Source organism: Cinclus cinclus, chromosome 5 (genome assembly GCF_963662255.1).
Source record: "Cinclus cinclus chromosome 5, bCinCin1.1, whole genome shotgun sequence".
Lineage (NCBI taxonomy): Eukaryota > Metazoa > Chordata > Aves > Passeriformes > Cinclidae > Cinclus > Cinclus cinclus.
In genome coordinates, this window is record NC_085050.1 from 1,871,928 (window position 1) to 1,888,073 (window position 16,146).

General features: G+C 61.0%; 2 protein-coding genes across 6 annotated transcripts in view; both read left to right on the forward strand.

The window, feature by feature from the left end:
• ZNF638 (zinc finger protein 638) overlaps positions 1 to 3,852 on the forward strand; it is a 51,318-nt gene extending 47,466 nt beyond the window's left edge. For 4 of the 5 annotated variants that reach the window (XM_062493896.1, XM_062493895.1, XM_062493899.1 and 1 more), the window contains 4 exons: positions 752 to 1,619; positions 1,983 to 2,075; positions 3,131 to 3,249; positions 3,576 to 3,852. In XM_062493896.1, the coding sequence (XP_062349880.1) occupies positions 752 to 1,619; positions 1,983 to 2,075; positions 3,131 to 3,249; positions 3,576 to 3,629 (1,134 nt within the window). In that variant the 3' untranslated portion in view covers positions 3,630 to 3,852. The remainder of the gene's footprint in view (positions 1 to 751; positions 1,620 to 1,982; positions 2,076 to 3,130; positions 3,250 to 3,575) is intronic. The other variant, XM_062493898.1, reaches the window with a different exon arrangement.
• A 3,168-nt stretch (positions 3,853 to 7,020) lies between these two features.
• On the forward strand, positions 7,021 to 14,844 carry CPXM1 (carboxypeptidase X, M14 family member 1). Its single transcript, XM_062493227.1, has 14 exons — positions 7,021 to 7,357; positions 7,501 to 7,626; positions 7,788 to 7,897; positions 8,644 to 8,783; positions 8,859 to 8,943; positions 9,483 to 9,633; positions 9,806 to 9,894; positions 10,021 to 10,144; positions 10,530 to 10,726; positions 11,420 to 11,599; positions 12,804 to 13,101; positions 13,179 to 13,318; positions 14,048 to 14,150; positions 14,590 to 14,844. Exons 1-14 carry the CDS (start codon positions 7,021 to 7,023, stop codon positions 14,838 to 14,840), a joined length of 2,331 nt encoding a protein of 776 aa, XP_062349211.1. The 3' UTR covers positions 14,841 to 14,844.
• Positions 14,845 to 16,146: the final 1,302 nt, after the last annotated feature.

Sequence of the window (16,146 nt, forward strand, 5' to 3'; positions counted from 1 at the left end):
TTTTTTACTTTGAAATTTATCCATTGACTTTTATCCATTGAATTTTTATCCATTGAATTTTTATTCACTGAATTTTAACCATTTAATTTTATCCCTTTAATTTTGTCCACTGAATTTTATCCATTGCCCTTTACCCACTGAATTTCATCCACTGAATTTTTATCCGTTGAATTTCATCCACTGATTTTGTCCACTGAATTTTATCCATTGACCTTTACCCACTGAATTTCATCCATTTGAATTTATTCATTGAATTTCATCCACTGAGGTTTTATCCACTGAATTTTATCCATTTAACTTTATTCACTGACCTTCATCCACTGAATTTTATCCCTTTAATTTTATCCATTGACATTTATCCACTGAATTTCATCCGTTTGAATTTATCCGTTGAATTTCATCTACGGAATTTTATGCCTTTAATTTTATCCATTGACCTTTATCCCCTGAATTTTTTTTCCATTGACCTTTATCCACTGAATTTCATCCACTCAGTTTTATCCATGGAATTTTACCCATGGAATTTAATCCCGTGTCGATCCACTGAGATTTTTCCAAAGGGCTTTGGCTTCCTGAACGAAACCTGAGTTAAATTACATTAATTGCTCAGCTAACGCTGCGCTCTAAGCCCCGAACACTTTTTTTATTTTTTTTAATAATTTTCTTTTTACCCCTCTCCAATTAAATTTGAAGTTATTTCTTTCCCCCTTGGAACGTTCCTCCTGGAGATGACATTCAAATATTCCCACAGGAAGAAGAGCTCTTCCCGTTCAACCTAGACGAGTTTGTCACGGTGGACGAGGTGCTGGAGGACGCCGAGTCTCCGGTGACGCCGCGGCGAAACCCCCCGAGGGGGAAGAGAAAAGAAATTCCCAAAGCCAACCCTTCGGAGCCGGCGTCCAAGAAGAGGAGAGGGAAGAGTTCTGGAGCCGAAGGTGAGCTGTCCTTCGTCACCTTGGACGAGATCGGGGAGGAGGAGGAGGACGCGCCGGTGCCGCTGCCGGGCGTCGACCCCCAGGGCCTGGTGGTGGTGGACGAGGTGGTGGAAGAGGAGGAGCTGTCGGAAGCGGTGAAGGATCCGCAGGCTCTGCTGACGCTGGATGAGATCTCGGAGCAGGAAGAGCCGGGCTCCCAAGGGAACGGAGCCCGGGTGGAATTTGAGGAGCGGGACCTGAAGGCCGAGCCCTTGGTGACCGTGGATGAGATCGGAGAGGTGGAGGAGCTGCCCCTCAACGAGCCCGCGGAGCTGAGCGCCGCCGAGGAGGGAAAAGCCAATCCCGGGGATTGCGCCGCTTCCCAGGTGCCCGACGATCCCAACGCCTTGGTGACCGTGGATGAGATCCAGGAGGACAACGAGGACAATCCTCTGGTGACTCTGGATGAGGTTAACGAGGATGAGGATGATTTCCTGGCCGACTTCAATCACCTCAAAGAGGAACTGAACTTTGTTACGGTCGATGAAGTTGGCGATGAGGAAGAAGAAAATGCTTTCCCAGGGAAAAACCTGCCTGAAGATGAAGATGATGAAGATATTGTTGCTGTTGCAGGACCAGAAGAAATGGGAATTCTGGGAGATATAAATCCAGAGGAGGAAATGGCTGAAATCTCCAAGCCAAAAGGTGAGGAACATCAAGGCCAGTGTGGACCAGGCTTGGAGCCACCCAAGCTGGTGGAAGGTGTCCATGTCCTTTAGGTGTCTCCCAGCCCAAACCATTCCATTATTCCGTTCCACCGTTCCATGATTCCGTTCCACCGTTCCATGATTCCGTTCCACCGTTCCATGGTTCCGTTCCACCGTTCCATGATTCCCTTCCACCATTCCATGATTCCTTTCCACCATTCCATGGTTCCCTTCCACCATTCCGTGGTTCCGTTCCACCATTCCGTGATTCCGTTCCACCATTCCGTGATTCCGTTCCACCATTCCATGGTTCCTTTCCACCATTCCATGGTTCCATCCCAACATCCATTTCTGTCTCCAGCAGCTCAGCTGGGATCAGAAGATGCAGAACCAAAGTCTCAGCAGAAGAAAACAACTTTCCCAGGTGTCCCCAAGACACAGAGCATTCCCAAAGGTAAACGCTAAGGAATCCCCTGGAATGCTCCAGATTTTCCTGGCTGGAAGATTCTTTCCTGCCCATTGGAAAACTCCTCCCATGCCTCACAACCACAGTGAACCTCCAAGTCAGGGCCCAGAATCCATTGATTTTCTTGGCTCCTCCAAATCCGTGTTTTACCACTTGGTTAAACTTGGATTGGAAGGCTGTCATGGAAAGTTTTTTCCAGAAATTCCCATATCCAGGTGGAATTATTGGAATTACTGATTATTAGCTGGGTGTGGTGTGGTGTCTCCTGAGGGTTCCCATCCTGTCGAGAGTTCTCTTCCCAACATTCAGTGTCTGGAAAGGAGGGAATTGAGGGGATCAGGGCTGTGAAATGGGGGTGGAGAGATGTGAACTCCATGGGGTCAGTCCTTCAGGAATTGTTCCAACTTCCATGGAGTCATTCCTTCAGGAACTGCTCCACTGTGGGTCATTTTTCCATGGAGTCATTCCTTTAGGAATTGCTCCAGCTTCCATGGGGTCATTCCTTCAGGAACTGCTCCAATGTGGGTCATTTTTCCATGGAGTCATTCCTTTAGGAATTGCTCCAGCTTCCATGGGGTCAGTCCTTCAGGAACTGCTCCAATGTGGGTCATTTTTCCATGGAGTCATTCCTTTAGGAATTGCTCCAGCTTCCATGGGGTCAGTCCTTCAGGAACTGCTCCAATGTGGGTCATTTTTCCATGGAGTCATTCCTTTAGGAATTGCTCCAGCTTCCATGGGGTCAGTCCTTCAGGAACTGCTCCAGCATGGCTCCCTTTTCCCATGGGGTCAGTCCTTCAGGAACTGCTCCAACTTCCAAGGAATTGGTTGCGTTATTCCCACAACGTGATGTGTTTGTTGGAAATGGAGATAACCTATGGATTGAAACGGCGCAGGGACCAGCTTGAGTGAAAAACCTGATTTTTGGAATGTTCAAGAACTGCAATTTCCCCCCAAGGAATCCCAAATTCCCCAGATGTAGCTAAAGGAACGTGAGGCTGGAATATTTCTTGGAGTTGTGTGTGGTGACTGTGTTGTATCCTCAGCTCTGGATATCCTGGTCCCAAAGGCTGGATTCTTCTGCCAGATCTGCTCCCTCTTCTACGCCGACGAACCCTCAATGATCAACCACTGCAGGACCCCCCTGCACCGGCAGAACATGGAGGTACCGCCCGGGAAAACGGGAATTTTCCCCCAAATCCTTGGATTCAGGGCTGCGGAGAGTTCACACTGGATGGGGTTTGGGAATATGGAATATTTTTATTCTGTGCCCAGATTGTGGGGAATTCTGATCGCTGAGATTTGGCCAACGTTCCGCTCAGGAGCTTCCCGTGTCCATGTCATCCTGAGAGTCAAATTTTGGGGGGATTTTATGGGACAAATCCCACAGGAGGAGCTGACTGAACCTGGCCAAGGTGTTCCTAGCCCTGGGTTTTAAGGGATAATCCTGGAATATCCTTGCAAGCACCATCTCTTCTCCCTTCTCCACAGAAATTCATGGCCAAGCAGCAGGACAGCGGCGGGGAAGAGCCGAGCTCCAGGTGATGGAGCTTCCCAGGAGCGACGCTTCGGGGCCAGTCAGTTCTGTGTGTTTGGATTTCCTTCGGCATTTGGGGTCGGGAAGGAGCATCCACGGTGCAAAAACTCAGAGCTGGGAACAGACTAAAAACCCAAACCAGGAAAGGGTTGGATTTGTGTCTCCGATCATCCGACGTGGGATAGACTCTTGGAGGTGTCCCCAGGAAATAAACGTCCTCACTGTATAGTTACCCCAGGGCTTGAGTTTGGGGTCGTTCCTTGGGGTTTGGTGATTCTGGAGGATGCTGGAGATCCCGGGGAATCGATGGAGAGGATTGTGGGAAGGGTTTGGAGCTCCAGGAGCGGCTGAGGGAGCTGGGAAAGGGGCTCAGCCTGGAGAAAAGGGGGATCAGGGGGGACCTTGTGCCTCTGCACGACTCCCTGAATTCCTGGAGCCAAGTGGGAGTTGGGATCTGCTCGCAGGGAGCAGGGACAGGAGGAGAGGGAAGGGCCTCAGGCTGGGCCAGGAGATGGTCAGGGTGGACATTGGGGAAATTCCTTCTAGGAAAAGGCTGGAATTTCCACCCTGGCAGGGATTTAGCAGCCCTGTGGATGTGACACTTGGGGACATGGACACTGGTGGCCTGGGCACTGCTGGACTCCATGGTCTCTGAGGGCTTTTCCCAACCCAAATAATTCCATGATTCCCTGCCCCCAGCTCCCTCAGCTCCATGGTGACATTCCAAACTTGGGGACCCCTCTGCAGCACTCAACCCCTCCTGGGGCTCATTAGCAGCCGACAGAGCCGCAAGAATTCAGGAATTTGGGAATTCCTTTAATTCCTTTGCGCGTGGCCAGGTCTTGGGGCTCCCCCTGCCCTTTTGAGGAGCACATGGGAACCATTTCTCGCCGTGGACTTCAGCCAGGTGGGTCAGAAGGGGAAATTCCGATTAATTCCCTGGGAATGCTGAGCTTGGGATCAATGCTGGGGTCCGGGGTGTGTGGGAAAGGCCCTGGAGGTCAGGAGGGGCAGGGCTGGAGGGCGCTGACCCCGGCTCCAACGGCGTGGGCAGGGATGTGCCCCCTGCTTTGCTGGGCACAGCTCCCGGTCAAGAAAGTCTTTCCTAATGGGACATCTCCTGGTGGATGAAGTCTTCCCACTGGGACAGAGTTTTGTATCCCTTGGCGTTCCCTTGGCACCGTTCCCGGTGTCTCTTGGCTTTTCCTTGGCACGGATCTTGGCTGATCAAGTCGTCCATATGGGACATCTCCTGGTGGATGGAGTCCTCCATTTGGGATGTTTCGTGGTTGGTGAATTCTTCCATTTGGGACATCTCCTGATTGATGAAGTCTTCCCACTGGGACAAGAGTTTTGTATCCATTGACGTTCCCTTGGCACCACTCCTGGTGTCTCTTGGTGTTCCCTTGGTACGGATCTTGGTCGGTGGATTCTTCCATGGGGGACGTCTCCTGGTTGATGAATTCTTCCATGTGGGATGTCTCCTGGTGGATGAAGTCTTCCCACTGGGACAGAGTTTTGTATCCCTTGACGTTCCCTAGGCTCCGCTCCTGGTTGGCGAGTTCTTCCCATTGAGACACGTCCTCGTGTCCGTTCCCACGCCCCTGGCACAGTTCCTGGTCTCTCCTGGCTTTCTCCTGGCACAGCTCTTGCTGGATGAGTTCTTCCATGTGGGACATCTCTCGGGTGATTAACTCCAGCCACCGGGACAGGTCTTTGTATCCGTGGGCATTGCCTTGGTTCATCCCTTGGGATCTCTGTGCGTGCCCTCGGGATCCCTGGGGATCTCTGCCGTGTCCCCCTTGGCACAGCCCTTGGGCACCGCAGAATTCCCGCTCTTCCTGCTCCATGGCCAACATCCCCTGTCTCTCCTTGGAGAGCCAGGAGTTGGGATTCAGCTTCTCCAGAAGGATCCAGGCGCTGCTGCTCCTGAGGGAGGGGCTCTCCTGGGAACGGACCCGAACCCTTTGGGATCACGCTGGGATCGGGGCACGGCACAGCTCCCACGTCACAACGGGACATCCCGGCACCCCAACAACCGCGGCACCTTCCGGAACCTTCCGGAGCCCCACAGGACAGCAGAGGTGTGCAGGGGGGGTTGTCCTCCACAGGTAGCACCGGAAGGATGGGGACACCCAGGGACACTCGAGAACCTGAGGAGGTTCAGCCAGGCCAGGAGAAATCCCAGACCGGAGCACGGGCCGGGAGAGCTTCCTTGGGATCATCCCTGCGGGAAGGAGTGCGGGGACATGGGGACAGCGACACGGCTCCCGTGTCTCGGTGGGTTTGACCCCGCTCCGCTTGCGGGGTGTGGGGAACCCCACAGCAGCTTCCCATTAGGATTCCCGCCGGGATAAAGCCACGGCGCCTTTAAAGGCATCTCCGAGCGGGATCTGGCGGCAGCCGGCGCTGCACCAGGAAATTCCTGACATCCCGGGAAGTGCTGAGCCAGCGCGAATCGGGGCCGTGTGTGCGCGCCTTGGAGCCGGGAACGGCGCCAGGAGCGGGGCCGGGAATTCTGCAAACCTCGAAAGTGCCGTCACGTGGGGCTGGGGCTCGGCAGAAGGCAGGAACAAAAAACCTTCCCTTGGAATCGGGCCGGGAATGAATGCTCCGTCCCCTGTGCCAGCCCCGCTGTCCCCGCTGTCCCCTGGGATGGCCAAGGAGCATCCCCGGGTGATGCAGATCCCAAGGATCCCCCAGCAGTGCCACAGCGCCAGCGGGATCTGTCCCCGTCCTTCCTCGGCCGGAGGGATGGGGACAGGGTTGGGGACAAGGGAGACGGATGGGGACAAGGGGACAAGGATGGGGACAAGGGACAGGAATGGGGACAAGGGACAAGGATGGCACCGGCGGTAGCTCCGCTGCTGCGCGCAACCCCAATAAAAGAAGGGAAAGTGAAGCCGGGAAAAATTCCTTCGGGACGCGTGTGAGACCCCGCGCAGGGTGGGGGCAGAGGCAGGACCCAGACCCCTTCCCCCGCACCCCGAACCCCACCCGGGGCACCCCCGAGGGGTCGGGGCACGGGGCCACCCCTGGCCGCCCGGTTCGGCCCCGCTCCGCCCGCACCGGCGGCTCCGGGACCTCCCGGGTCCCCGGGCTCGGCCGGCGACACCGCCGCTGCTGCGGCAGGAACTCCCGCAGACCCCCGGGCCTCGCCCCGGCGTGGCGATGGGACAGAGGGGACACAGCGAGGGGACAGTGGGACACGGTGGTGGACACGCTTGGCCCCCGTTGGAGGGGTCCGGTGACACGGGGAGCGGAACGGGGCCGGTTAACGGGGCGGGGCGGGCAGGGGGTCCCGGGCAGGAAGCGGGCGGGGGCCGGGGAGGGGCCGGGACCGGACCAGGAGCGGCAGGGACCGGACCAGGAGCGGCAGGGACCGGCGGGGCCGTGGCCATGCCGGGGTTGTCCCTCTCCCCGCTGCTGCTGCTGCTGCTGCTCCTGCTGGGTCCCCCGGCGCCCCCCGCCCGCGCCGCTCCCCACCGACCCACGGCGGCGGGCACGACCGGCGGGACCCCCAAAACCAGCGGGGTGTCCCCAACGAAAGCCATCGCCGGGGGAGCCCCTAAAGGCAGCGAGTCCCCCCCCCCGAAGGGCACCACGCCGGCACCCCCCAAAACCAGCGGGGTTCACCTCCCGAAGGGCACCACGGCCGCCCCCTCGAGGGGCGGCACCGCGGGACCCCCGAAGGGCAGCGGGACCCCCCCCAGCCCCGGGCCCTCCGCGGTCACAGGTAGGAGCTGGGAGGGGCCGGGGGGCGGCTGAGATGGGAGGGGGGCGCGAAGGAGCGGGGCTGAAAATGGGGAGGGGGTCCCATGGGGGGGTTTTGGGGTGCCGGGGGCGTACCCTACTCCGTCACCCCCGTGTCCCCTCCAGCCCCGGCGCCCAAGGTGACCACGGGGGCGGTGCCGAGGAAGAAGAAGGTGGTGAGGAAGAAGGTGCTGAGGAGGAAGAAGGTGCTGAGGAAGAAGCCGGAGGCTCCGGCCGCTCCGCAGGAGCCCCGTACGTGCTCTGGGTGCGGGCGTTGTCACCCGCACGGGGACCTGGCCGCGTCCTGAGGGCACCCGGGGGGTACCTGGGGGCTTGGGGTGTCCCCGTGGCACAGCTCCGCGGGGACAGGTCAGGGGGTCCCCGCGTGACGCCGGCCCCCGCTGTGTCCCCAGCGTGCCCCCCCCTGGGGCTGGAGTCCCTGCGGGTGCTGGACACGCAGCTCCGGGCGTCCAGCCACAAGCGGCACGGGCTGGGAGCGCACCGCGGCCGCCTCAACATCCAGGTACTGCCGGCTGTGCCAGGGGGTGCCAGGTGTGTGCCAAGGTGTGCCAGGGGGTGCCAAGGTGTGTGCTAAGGTGTGCCAGGGGGTGCTAAGGTGTTCCAGGGGGTGCTAAGGTGTGCCAGGTGTATGCTAAAGTGTGCCAGGGGGTGCTAAGGTGTGCCAGGGATGCTAAGGTGTGCCAGGGGGTGCCAGGTGTGTGCTAAGGTGTGCCAGGAGTGTGCTAAAGTGTGCCGAGGTGTGCTAAGGTGTGCCAGGGGGTGCTAAGGTGTGTGCTAAGGTGTGCCAGGTGTGTGTTAAGGTGTTCCAGGGGGTGCTAAGGTGTGCCAGGGGGTGCCAGGTGTGTGCCAAGGTGTGCCAGGAGAGTGGGGGGAGGAGTGTGCCAAGGTGCGCCAGGGACGTACCAAGGTGTGACAGGCATGTGCCAGGAGCGTGCTGAACTGTGCCAGGAATGTGTCAGGAATGTGCCAGGCTGGAGGGGGTGTGTGGATGTCACCTACCGGGCACGTGCCATGTGGGTGTGGCAAGCACCTGGCAGATGCAGGGCAGGTGTGGCACGTTCGTGGCCAGCCCGTGGCACCTTCACGGCACATTTGTGACAATTCACGGCACACAGATGTCCCGGGCGCTCTCCAGCCCGGTCCCCTCCCTCCCCCATCTGAGGCGGTCCCCCCGTTGCCGGTGGTGCCACCACGGGCTCGGGGACACCGAGGACGTGTCGCTGTGCGTGTCCCCTCCCCTCCTCGCAGTCAGGGCTCTACGACGGCGACTTCTACGACGGGGGTTGGTGTGCGGGACGGGAGGACACGGAGCAGTGGCTGCAGGTGGACGCCCGGCGCCTCACCCGCTTCACCGGCGTGGTCACCCAGGGCCTCAACTCCATCTGGACGTGAGGGGACAAAGGGGGATTTGGGGTGGGGACGGCATGGGGGACCCCCCCTGACCTCCCCTGTGCCCCCCACAGGTACGATTGGGTGACATCCTACAAGGTGCAGGTCAGCAATGACTCGCACACGTGGCTGCCGAGCCGCAATGGCACCGAGGAGGCGGTGGGTGACACGGGATGGGGGACACGGGGGTGGGGGACACGGGGGTGGCACCCCCGGACAGGATGGGGACATGGTTGTTGGGGGGGGGGGGTGATCAGTGGTAATTAGGCCAGGGTTAATTGTGCTGGGTTTAACTGTGCTGGGGTTAACTATAGCAGGTGGGATAACCGTGCTAAGGGGGTTAATTAGGCCGGGGTTAATTATACTGGGGGTTAATTGTACTGGGTGGTGACTGTGCCAGGGGGGATAACCATGCCAGGGGAGTTGATTATGCCAGGGATGGATTTAGGGTCCCTGTGCCAGGGATGGATTTGGGGATCCCCGTGTTAGGGCTTCATCACGATCAGGTTTGGGGCTCTCTGTGCCAGGGGTGGATTTTAGGATCCCTCTGCCTGATCCATGCCAAGAACAGATTTGGGGTTCCCTGTGCCCATCCCTGGGGCCCCTCCCACTGTGGGGCCGTGGGTTTGGGGTCTGAGCAGCCCCCTTGTCCCCTCCTGTCCCCTCCTGACCCTTCCTGTCCCCTCTTGTCCCCTCAGGTGTTCCCCGGGAACAAAGACCCCGAGACGCCGGTGCTGAACCTGCTGCCCTCGCCCCTCGTGGGGCGATTCCTGCGCATCAACCCCCAGAGCTGGTTCCCCAATGGCACCGTGTGCCTGCGGGCCGAGGTCCTGGGCTGTCCCGTGCCCGGTGCGTGTCCCCTGAGTGTCCCCTGCGTGTCCCCTGCCCCGTAGGGACCCCCTGGCTCCCCACTCTCCGCCCCAGCACGGCTGCTCGCCACCAGAGTCGCGGACTGGGCTGTTGGCTGTCCCTGACCGTGTCCCCTCGGTGTCCCCTCGGTGTCCCCTCTGTGTCCCCGCAGACCCCAGCGATGCCCACGCCCGGCACCCCCCGGTCCCCCCCGAATCTCACCTGGATTTCCGCCACCACAACTACAAGGAGATGAGAAAGGTGCGAGCCCCGGAGCCCTGGCGTGGCGTGGGGGCGGCTCTGTGTCCCCAAGGACGCTGGGATGGGGCGGTGCTGTGCCACCTCAGGGTGTCCCCAGGGCTGTCCCTGACGCTGTCCCCACCGCAGCTGATGAGGAGGGTGAGCGAGGAGTGCCCCGACATCACCCGCGTGTACAGCATCGGGCAGAGCTCCCGCGGGCTGCGCCTCTACGTGATGGAGATCTCGGACAACCCCGGGCAGCACGAAGTCGGTGGGTGGCAGAGGGGACAGCTGGGGACAGCCGGGGTGGGGACAGCGTCCAGGCACGCACAGGTTGGGATGGGGTGATTTGGGAGTGTCCAGGATGAGGTGGGGGTCACCAGGGGGTGCCCAGGTTGGTGAGAGGATGGTAGGGACTGTCACCAGGGCTGGGGCAGGGGGTGGGGACACAAGGACACCAGGCTGGTGCAGGATGGGGACAGGGGGACACCCAGGATGGGGACAGGGGGACACCCAGGATGGGGACAGGGACACCCAGACTGGTGCAGGATGGGGACAGGATGGCCAGGGACACTCAGGACAGGGACACCCAGAGTGGTGCAGGGAGATGGGGACGGTCACCAAGGTCCCTCCGCGCACCTGCCCCCTCCCGGCAGGAGAGCCGGAATTCCGCTACGTGGCCGGGATGCACGGGAACGAGGTGCTGGGCCGGGAGCTGCTGCTGAACCTGATGGAATTCCTGTGCCGGGAATTCCGGCTGGGAAACCCCCGCGTGGTGCAGCTGGTGACGGACACGCGCATCCACCTGCTGCCCTCCATGAACCCCGACGGATACGAGACCGCCTACAGGCTGGTAGGGCTGGCACTGCCGGGGATCCCGGGGATCCCAGGGATCCCAGGGATCCCAGTGATCCCGGTGCCCATCCCAGTACCCGGCCCTGTGATCCCAGTGCCCGTCGGGTTATCCCAATGTCCATCCTGGTGATCCTAGTGCCCATCCCAGTGATCCCGGAGCCAATCCCGGTGATCCTGGTGATCCCAGTGCCGATCCTGGTGATCCCAGTCCCTGTCCCAGTGATACTGGTGATCCTAGTGCCCATCCCAGTGCCGATCCCGGTGATCCCAGTGCCGATCCTGGTGATCCCAGTGCCTGTCCCAGTGCCCATCCCGGTGATCCTGGTGATCCCAGTGCCCATGTTGGTGATCCCAGTGCCCATGCTGGTGATCCCAGTCCCTGTCTCAGTGATACTGGTGATCCCGGTGCCCATCCCAGTGATCCCAGAGCCCATCCCAGTGATCCTAGTGCCCATCCCAGTGCCGATCCCGGTGATCCCAGTGCCGATCCTGGTGATCCCAGTGCCTGTCCCAGTGCCCATCCCGGTGATCCTGGTGATCCCAGTGCCCATGTTGGTGATCCCAGTGCCCATGCTGGTGATCCCAGTCCCTGTCTCAGTGATACTGGTGATCCCGGTGTCCACCCCACTGATCCCGGTGTCCACCCCACTGATCCCGGTGCCCACCCCACTGATCCCGGTGCCGCCGGCAGGGCTCGGAGCTGGCGGGCTGGGCCATGGGCCGCTGGACGTACGAGGGCATCGACCTCAACCACAACTTTGCCGACCTGAACACGGCGCTGTGGGACGCCGAGGACAACGACCTGGTGCCCCACCAGTTCCCCAACCACTACATCCCCATCCCCGAGTACTACACCTTCGCCAACGCCACGGTGAGACCCCAAAACTACAGGGATGGTGCCACACTGAGACCCCAAAACACCCCGATTCTCCTGGCATGGTGCCAAAGGGAGATCCCAAAACACCCCGATCCTCCTGGGATGGTGCCATGGGGACACCCCATGGTGTCACCCTGCTGGTGCCATCGGTGCCACCCTGGCACAGGTGGCCCCGGAGATGCTGGCCGTGATCCCTTATGGCAATGCTGTGATGAGACCCTTAAAGCTCCCCTAAAAGTCCCCAAAACCCCCGAAATACCCCAAAATCCCTTTGAATGCCACCCCCAAAACCCTCCATCCTCTTGTACCAGCATCACAATGAACCCCCCAAAATCCGTCATGCTAATGCTGTGATGAGGCTCCCCAAACCCCCTTAAAATCCCCAAAACCCCAGAAATCCCCTTGAAACCCCCCTAAAACCCCACAAAGCTCTCCTCAAAACCTTCCCAAAAATCTCCTTAAAGCCCCCTCAAAACCCCTCCATCCTATTGCACCAGCACTGCAGTGAATCCCCCCAAATCCCTTATGCCAGTGCTGGGATGAGACCCTAAAATCCCCCCTAAAACTCCCCAAAACCCCAGAAATCCCCCAAAATCCCTTTGAAACCTCAAACCCCCTCCATCCTATTGCACCAGCACGGCAGTGCAGACCCCGAAACCTCTCATGGCAGTTCTGTGATGAGACCCTAAAACCCCCCTGAAATCCCCCCACAAACCCCTCCCAACCCTCCCACACCAGCAGCAGGGTGGGACCCACCCACCCACAGGGGCTCACCATGAGAGGGTGGCACCAGCACCGGTGACACCACGGAGGTGCCATCAGTGCCACCCCAGCACAGGTGACACCACATGGGTGCCATCAGTAACACGGCACAGGTGACACTACAGGGGCACCATCAGTGCCACCCCAGTGGAGGTGACACCATGTGCATGCCATCAGTGCCACCCCAGCACAGGTGACACCCCGTGCGTGCCATCGGTGCCACCACAGCACAGGTGACACCACGTGTGTGCTATCAGTGCCACCCCAGCACAGGTGACACCACATGGGTGCCATCAGTGCCACCACAGCACAGGTGACACCCCGTGCGTGCCGTCGGTGCCACCCCGGCACAGGTGACACCACAGGGGTGCCATCAGTGCCACCCCAGCACAGGTGACACCCCGTGCGTGCCGTCATCGGTGCCGCCCCGGCGCAGGTGGCCCCGGAGACGCGGGCGGTGATCGCATGGATGCAGCGCTACCCGTTCGTGCTGAGCGCCAACCTGCACGGCGGCGAGCTGGTGGTCACCTACCCCTTCGACATGAGCCGCACCTACTGGAAGGCCCAGGAGTTGACCCCGACGCCGGACGACGGCGTCTTCCGCTGGCTGGCCACCGTCTACGCCACCGCCAACCTGGCCATGGCCAGCGGCGAGCGCCGGCGCTGCCACTACGACGACTTCGCGCGTTTCGGCAATATCATCAACGGAGCCAACTGGCACACGGTGGCTGGAAGTGAGTTTGGGGCGATCTTGGAGGTTTCGGGGTCTTTTTTTTTTGTCGCTTTCTGGTCACCGCCCCGCGTCGCGCAGGTATGAATGATTTCAGTTACCTGCACACCAACTGCTTCGAGATCACCGTGGAGCTGTCCTGCGATAAATTCCCGCACGCCTCCGAGCTGCCCGAGGAGTGGGAGAACAACCGGGAGTCGCTGCTGCTCTTCATGGAGCAGGTCGGGCACGGGGTGGGCTCAGGGTGGCACCCGGGGCTTGGGGACGTTGGTCGAGGGTGAGAAAAGTCACCCCGGGACTGTCCTGGGTGGGGAATGGGAATGGGGGAACTGGGGGGTCTGGGGGTGGTGGGGCCACGGGGATACTGGGAAAGGGTCCAGGATGGGGGATTTGGGGGTGTTTGATTCATGGGGACACTGGGGAAGGGGTCCAGAATGGGGAATTTGGGATATGGGGGCACTGGGGTGGTCCAGGTGGTTCTGGGATCATGAGGACAGTGGGAAGGGGGGGTCCAGAGTGGCAGATTTGGGGGTGGGTTGTGTGATGGAGGAACTGGGGAGACCCAGGTAGTTTTAGGGCCATGGGGGCACTGGGAAGGGGTCCAGAGTGGGGGGTCTGGTGGCTGCTGGGACAACGGGGACGCTGGGGAAGGGTCCAGGATGGGGGAATTGGGGGTGCTGGGACAATGGGGACATTGGGGGAATTTGGGGATGTTTGGGACACTGGGTCACAGGCAGGGCAGGGCCAGGGAACACCCAGGGTTCTCCGTAAGCCTTTGGGGGGGGGGGGGGGGTTGGGGACACTGGGGACATTCCAGGGAGGACACATGGGCACAGCAGGGTGGCGGTGGGACGCTGCTGTCCCCAGATGCTAAGGGTGGCACTGGGATGGGGGGGACACACCTGTGTCACCTGCCCGACCTCCCCGGGACCCCCCCCCTCCGGCTCCAGGTGCACCGCGGGATCAAGGGCGTGGTTCGGGACAGTGACACCGAGCTGGGCATCCCCAATGCCATCATCTCCGTGGATGGCATCAACCACGACATCCGCACCGGTACCGGGACACCGGGACGGCTGGGGGGTGGGATTTGGGGTGGGGGGGAAAGGGCATCAGGCTGGGAATGAAGGTGGGATAAGGACAGGGATGGGATAGGAATGGGGACAGGGAAAGGGACGAGATGGGATTTGGGAATGAGACTGGGAATTGTGGATGGGGATGGAAAAAGGATTAGACTGGGAGAAGGGATGGGGACAGGAATGGGATGGGGCCGAGGACAGGGATGGAAGGGAGATGGGATCGGGGATTGCAGATGGCAACGGAAGCAGGATTAGACTTGGAATGGGGATGGGATCGGGACAGGAACGGGACTGGGGATGGGAACAGCCATGGGACAAGAACGGGCTGGGGACCGGGGACGAGGACAGAAATGGGGTAGGGACGGGAACAGGGACAGGGATGGCGACCGGCAGCGTGACAGCCGCCCCCGCCGCAGCCTCGGACGGCGACTACTGGCGGCTGCTGAACCCGGGCGAGTACGAGGTGACGGCGCGGGCCGAGGGCTACGAGGCGGCCACGCAGCCGTGCCGGGTCTACTTCGAGAACGTTCCCACCCCGTGCAGCTTCCGCCTGGCGCGGGCACGGGGTCGGCACCGGCCCGGGAGGACCCGCCCGGGCCCCGACCCGGCCCTGCGGCTGCAGCGGCTGCGCCTCCGCCGCCTGCGCGCCCACGGCCGCGGGCGGTGAGCAGTGAGCGGGACGGCCCCGAGGCCGCGGGCACGGCCGGGGGGCGCGGGGGGTGCGATGGCTCCCAGTAAAGTTTGGCTGCGCTGCCGCTGTGAGTCTGCGACCTGGAGGGACCGGGAGCGACACCGGGAACGGCACCGGGAGCGGAGCGCGGTCCTGCCCCGCCCCCGCGGCGTGGAGACTCCGCCCCTCACCAGGCCACGCCCCTTTGGCTGCGCATCAATGGCGCTGCCCCTGTCCGGCCCCGCCCATTCCCTGATAACCAGTAGGAATTCCGCGCTGAGCCGCGCCCCTCTCTAGGACACGCCCCTTTTGACCATAAATGATCGTCCGTCAGAAGCCACGCCCCTTACCAGATATCAATTACTCCTCTGGCCCCGCCCCCGATGCGCACCTGAGCGCTTGTCCCGCCCCTTCCCCTCATCTGTGAGCGCCTATTGGCTGTTGGCGGCGGCCGGGGCCAATGGGACGCGAGATTCATCGGTGTCGCTAAGAGGGCGGGGTTGGGGGACACTGGTGGGACACTGGGGGGGTTCGGGGACACTGGGGGGGTTCGGGGACACTGGGGGTTCCTGGAGCACGGGGACAATGGAGACCTGCAGCGTGGGGTGGCCAGAGAGTGCTGGGGCCACTGGGAGGGTCTGGGGGCTGCTGGGCCATGAGGGACCTGGGGGGGGGTCTGCGGAGTTCTGGGGACCGTGGGGATAATGCGGGGCTCCGGCAGTGCTGGGATAATGCGGGGATCCCCAGGGTGGGGGTGCCCGGATTTTGGGGGTCTGAGAAGTCTTGGGACCGTGGATGCACAGGAACGGTCCGGGTGGTCCTGGGAGGGGGCACTGGGGGGTGTTGGGACTCTGGGGACACCGAGGGAGGGTCGGGGGTCAGGGGGTCATGGTCATGGTAATCGAGCACCAACATCAGAACCACCAGAGAGGGGTTGGGGTGACCCCCCCTTAACCCCCGGGCCGTCCTGCCAGGGTGGGGGGCTGTGCCTTGCTCGGCCCTGATGCCACCATGTCCCCCTAGGGGACAAGTGGCTGCTCAAGGGACCCTCCCGTGCCTGTCCCCCCTCCCCAAATAAAGGACCGTCCTCAATGCTGGGCTGAGCTGTTCCTCGGGGAGTCCCCAACACCACCGGGACCCCCATGACACCCCAAGGGAGGCTCCGGCACGGGGTTGGGGGGTGGCGATCATCACCCCCCAGCCCCATGGGGTGACCCTGCGCAGGGCGGGGGGGTCCCTACAGTGGGGTCACCCACTCTGGGAAGAGCTGAGCCCCCACCGCACTTCACCTCCATGCCCGTAG

Coding starts and splice junctions, on each gene's coding strand:
- CPXM1 (XM_062493227.1), top strand. CDS start 7,021: ATGCCGGGGTTGTCCCTCTCCCCGCTGCTGCTGCTGCTGCTGCTCCTG. Junction 9,895..10,020: donor ACTACAAGGAGATGAGAAAG/GTGCGAGCCCCG, acceptor TCCCCACCGCAG/CTGATGAGGAGGGTGAGCGA. Junction 10,145..10,529: donor CCCCGGGCAGCACGAAGTCG/GTGGGTGGCAGA, acceptor CCCTCCCGGCAG/GAGAGCCGGAATTCCGCTAC.